Genomic DNA, 5,656 nt, shown 5'->3' on the forward strand with positions numbered 1-5,656 from the left:
TGAGCCCCGCTCTGGAGCCCGGGTTCCTGCTGGCTCCGCGGGGGACTCGTCTGCAGCCACTTCTAGAGCTGGCGTTCTGGAGTCCTGCTCCATGTTTACGGAGAAGCCTGCGGGAGCCCTGGAAATGGATGCCACAGAGGACACATCGCTGAACTAGCTGCGCACGCAGTGCCCTCCGGAGCCTGCCTGCCTCCCAGGCCTCTGCCTCCAGCCCTACCCAGGCTGTCCTCCCGCTGCTGGGATGTCTGTGGCTGAGCTTCTCTGCCAGGATCAGCCCCTGCCCCTCCTTGTGGTGAAGAATGGCCAGGCCCTGGATTCCGGACCCATTTTCCTCTTGTTCTCAGCCAGATTCCTGGCACACGGATTCCTCCGTGGGCTTCTTTTTAAGGGACGTCATGAGGGGAACTGACAACTGGGGTTCATATTTGCCCAGGATTCCTGGTCTCCTTGATGGGAGCGCCCAGCCGCAGTCAGTGGGAGAGCTGAGCGGATGGGAGTTCAGGGGAGCAGAGGCGGAGCCCCCCTTATGAAATCTGTGCATCTTTCCAGGCAGGTGTCGCAGAAGAGCATTTTCTGGGCCTGCCCAGCACCACCCCACACAGCAGTTCGGCGAGCTGGCACAGCGTCCTGAAAGGATTAGCCAAATCCTCTCCTGTGAGGGCAGAGCTGCGGGAACCCCACCCGCCCCTCTTTCCAGCCAGGCCCCTCACAGGGCTTGGCAGAGTCAAGGGTCAAAGCGGGCCCCAACCTGCCACCGCCTGAGCTGCCTGCTGGAGAGAAACCCGAGGAACAAAGGCCAGGATGAAGCCTCACCCTGAATGTTTGGCGTTGGCTGAGCAAAAGTTGTTCGCGCTCATGGTGATCCCAGGTGACTAGCAGTTGCGTGCTGTTCAGTGTTGTAGTTGCTTAGCTGTTTCTGCTACTAAGAATGATTCAGCAATAAACCAGGGCCCTTTCCCTGTGCACGCCAAGGCCCTTTTCTTACTGGCTCGGTCCCAGCGTTATCCTTATTGTCATTTTCTGAGTTTTTGACGGTGTGATGAGCACTTTACACACACACACACACACACACACACACACACACACACACACGGCCTCACTGAGGCTCCACAAGCCTCGGAGAAGGTGTGATTTCCTCGGCCCGGAAGCTCAGAGCATTGAGTGTGTTGCCACAGCACTTAGCAGTCGCGGCTGGAGCAGGTATTTCACCCAGTTCTCCTGGCTGCAGTGATCCTGTCCTCCCTGCTGTCCTCTGGGCCTGGGGTGAGCAGAGTCCTGGTCGGGGTCCATGACAGAAGCTGTCACTGAGGGTGAAGGGTCAGGGCTGTGAGAGGAGGGCTGACACTCCGAGGCGGACAGGACGCCGTGGAGCGCACACACTCAGGGACGCGAGGTGGTGCCGAGTGTACACAGGGTGACAGTCCCCGTTGCCTGGGACTCTCCTGGGTTTAGCACGACTTCCTGCTTCCTGGGACCCCCTTGGTCCCGGGAAAACACACGTGTGGATCATACTGTGCCCCTTGGCTCCACCTGAATTTCTGGAGGCACCTGCAGGGCAGGAGAGTCTTAGCCCCAAGCGTTTAGGGGAGGTTCTGGGACTGCACAGTTGATTTCTGCAAAACAGTTTATTTTTGAGTCTGGACTCCAGGTCATTTTGTCTAAAGTGGTTGCATTTTAAATATTTAACAGTCTGAACCTTTGTGGGTCATTTCTAAGAGAGCTTATGAGACTAAAACCAGGAGCTCTTAATGCTGTGACCTAAAATTGGAGTTCTCCTTACGATGTGATAGACACTCAATAGTGCTCTTTTGTCCTGAGGAGATATAGGATATATAAAAAAAAAATCTGAACCTTTGGTTGCCAATGGGAACCTAGTTAATAATAATGCTGTTTGCTACTTTTTTGATCCAGGGAGTATAGGGAGTGCTTTACCATCCTCACCACTGACCCCCAGGACAGGCGTGTAACGCATTGATTATTATTCCCATTTAACCAGTGTGGTAGCCGAGGTTGTGCAGATTCCCGCGAGGCCCCAGGTCCTGAGGCAGGTGTGTCTGCCACCGGAGCCCTCACTCCCACAGCTCATTCTCAAAGCCCCTCCTGTGCCTTCTGTCCTGGGCACATTAGAGTTCATGGGTATTTGGAGATTCGCACACGTCTTTGGAGGCTCCTGAAGCGGCACCAGGCTCACAGCGTTTACTAGTAGGAGATTTAGGAACCTGAGAGATTGGGCCCCAGAATTTCATAGAAACACCGTGGAAAGGTTTGCAAGAGACATTCAGCTGGCAACTCCTCCAAACCTAAGATTAGGACGGATGTGCTGTGTGATCCAGCATGACTGTGAACTTTTTTAATAGGTTACCTTCCACGTTGTAGCTTTTGACATTTTATCATCCAATCAGTTCTCCTGGAGAAGGGAGTAGGACCATAAAGCTTACACAGATGTTAAACCTCACTCAACACCCCTGCTTTAGGTAAAATATGTTTTTTAGATTAATGTGCTATAAGGTTGTGCCAGAGCCTCAAGAGGGAGGGAGTTTACCAAATGAGCATTTTTGTATTTGTGTTGGCACCTCCCAGGCTGGCACCCTTTTTTGCCTTTGTTCATGAGTAAACAACTTTCCGCTAGTTGCTGAGGTAAGGTTTGGTTTCTTTGGCTTGAAGGCTGAGCCTCAGAATACTTGTGTGTCCACACCTGCTGCACTTTGTCTGATGATGCCTGCAAGGCGGGCCTGGTTTCTCAGCCTTTGCAGCTAAAACAATGGCTCACACTCAAGCCTCATTGCCTGGTAGTGCTTTTATTTTACCTGGTGGTTCTAATTTGGCTACAGGGCTAATCCTAATGGCTGGTTCTGAATTAGACGTAAATATATTTTAAATCATGTCTATAATACTTAATATAATACATTGAGAGCGGTCTCTGTGGTAAAGCTTGTAATAGTTTTTCAAAATAAAGTTTTGTCTATAGCTGTTACCTGAAAAGGACTTTAGAGTCTAAACATCTTTGTCTAAAGACTTAGAAAAACTCTCCTGCCCTTTCAGTCCACAAGAGTAAAATCTCCCTTGTGTAGAATTAATTTACTTGGAGGTGAATGTGCCAGTGTGTCCCCAATACTATGATTAATAAAATCTGTCTTGGACACTCTCGCAGCAATGCATTCTGTGCATTTCAGTGTCATTACATCTTATATGAAGAAGTAGCGTGTGAAGCGGTTAAACAGCTACTTCAGGAGGTTAAGCACTTGCCCACGTAGGTGGAAGCCCTTTGGCTTCTGAGAGCCAGCCTGCAGGGCAGTTTGCTTTCTGCCCTGCACAGTGCACCCGTGTGCCAGGCCCAAACTACACAACCAAATGAGACAGCTCTGTGTATAATGGGGATTTGGGTCCAGATAGTAATTTGGACACATTTAGGGGCGACAAGCTTCACTTTTCTTTCTATCCCCCAAACACCTAGAAACTACTGTTGTCCACAACTAAGCTCTATGTACCCCCGACTCTCCTTCCCAACCTATACCTTCTATTCTGATTTGATTACATCTCTATGGCCCTGTTGCCATTTATGTTTAATTATAGGCTTCCCACAAACTACATCAAGTCTTTGCAGAGTGAAGTAGAGCACAAGTACAAATATTCACACACATCCTGAAACCGGGCAGAGCAGCTGAACGTATTCAGAATGTATTTTTACTGAATTGTGTTAAATTCACTAACCTGCCCTGTGTCTAAATCCCTAATTCTAAGGCAGATAGCAATACCTCCAGATAACAATAACCCTTCCCAATAGGTTGGATTATTCTATCTTTGTTAGATCCCTAGTGTTGGTTTGCTCAAAAGTCACTGTATTTATTTTCATGACTTGCTCTGCAAAGGGTGGGGCGGCATGGATCTTTGGAAAGTTTTCGTGAGTCATATTGCTGAAGGCGGATTTGAGCTGGACTATTTATCCGAGGGCACAAGATGCTGTTATTTACAACAGAGTGAGCCAAACACCAGTGAGAAACAGTCTGTTGACTGAAATACAGAACCAGGGGGAAGGCAGGATGAGCACTGCTGGAAAAGTAAGAATATTTCTGTATCCTCATGATCTTGTTGTAATAATGTGGGCTTGATTTTTAGAACTTGAACACTTAAAAGTAATTATTTGGGATATTTCTTGAGGAATTAGGTGCCTGGGAGGAGACATGGGGGGAGGAGGGGGACATATCAATGTGCCAATAAAAATGAGATAAAACAATATATGGAAGGTTTCTTAGTAAGACATTGATGGAAAATGGAGAAATGGTTTATACTGTTTTTACTGTGGTTTATACTGTTTAAAGTGGTTTATACTGACAACATTAATAACTTAATTTTAGGATAGTTAGGCATTTGCTCTTGGAAGCAAAATATTTCCATAAAGAGACTTTCCATCGTCTCATTTACATGCGGCATTCAGCTCTGTTTCAGTGGGAGACCAGGGCTCATTCCCAGATGTTAGGAAAGGTTTTCCTGCTGTTAATCATGGAAAAATGCTAATTCTGGAATGCAGAGTAGACATCAAAGTATCATGCTTTTAAGATTTGTTAAGGATATAGTTTTAATCACAATATAAGTTTTTAAAAATCCTTATAAACAGGAATACATTATAGTAAAGCATATTTATTCTGTAAAAAAATGAATTGACAATAACTTTAGAAACAGCTTTGGCATTTTCTCATTTACAAATTGGTCAGTATAGTTCCTTGCTTTAAATCAGCGGTTCTCAACCTATGGGTTGCGACCCCTTTGGGAGTCAAACGACCCTTTCACAGAGGTCGCCTAAGACCATTCTGCATATCAGATATTTACATTATGATTCATAACAGTAGCAATATTACAGTTATGAAGTAGCAACAAAAATAATTTTATGGTTGGGGGTCACAACATGAAGAACTGTATTTAAAGGGCCAGAAGGTTGAGAACCACTGCTTTAAATGCTAGATGATTGCTTATAGCATTAGGTGCTTTTCTTTGTTTTATTCATTTGATTGTTTTTATTTAAGTAACTTTGCCTTTAGCCTGACTTAAGGCTCCAAAAAATGACGATGTCTTTGAAGTTTGGGTAATGTGACAAGTGAGGAGGCTATTTGCTGTTAGAATTAGAAATCATTGATGCTGGAATTGAATTGAAGTAGACTGAAAGCATTCTAATTTGGGTCAGTAACCCAACAAAAACTAAATTAATTGGGGAATTAATTTTGCACTATAGAAGCTAGTGACTCTAATGAATTTTATGGTTGGAAGGTATCTTTACAATCTCTAACTCCATCCAACTAACAAATGCTCAAGTTCTAGTTATGCTGCCTTCATAAAATGGATATCTAGTCATTGTTAGAACATTTCCAATGCTGGAGAACTCAGTAGGCTTAAGGCAGCATTTCCTAATTATAATTAACTAGAGGCCCAGTGCACAAAAATTTGTGCACTCGGGGGGAAGAAGGGGCCCCTCAGCCCGGCCTGTGCCCTCTTGCAGTCTGGGACCCCTCGGAAGATAACAACCTGCTGGCTTAGGCCTGCTCGCGGGTGGCAGAGGGCAGGCACAATCCCTAGGTGCAGCCCCTGGTCGGGTTCAGAGCAGGGCCGAGTGGGGAGTTGGGGTGCTGCCCCCTGTCATGCACAGAGCAGGGCGGATTGGGAG

General features: G+C 46.5%; 1 protein-coding gene across 1 annotated transcript in view; it reads left to right on the top strand.

The window, feature by feature from the left end:
- The first annotated feature begins 1,073 nt into the window (after positions 1 to 1,073).
- ADH7 (alcohol dehydrogenase 7 (class IV), mu or sigma polypeptide) overlaps positions 1,074 to 5,656 on the top strand; it is a 23,215-nt gene continuing 18,632 nt past the window's right edge. Inside the window, exons 1-2 of the mRNA XM_015570008.1 lie at positions 1,074 to 1,125; positions 3,870 to 4,058. Of these exons, the coding sequence (XP_015425494.1) occupies positions 4,041 to 4,058 (18 nt within the window). The 5' untranslated portion in view covers positions 1,074 to 1,125; positions 3,870 to 4,040. The remainder of the gene's footprint in view (positions 1,126 to 3,869; positions 4,059 to 5,656) is intronic.

Source organism: Myotis davidii, unplaced genomic scaffold (assembly GCF_000327345.1).
Source record: "Myotis davidii unplaced genomic scaffold, ASM32734v1 scaffold226, whole genome shotgun sequence".
Taxonomy (NCBI): Eukaryota; Metazoa; Chordata; class Mammalia; order Chiroptera; family Vespertilionidae; genus Myotis; species Myotis davidii.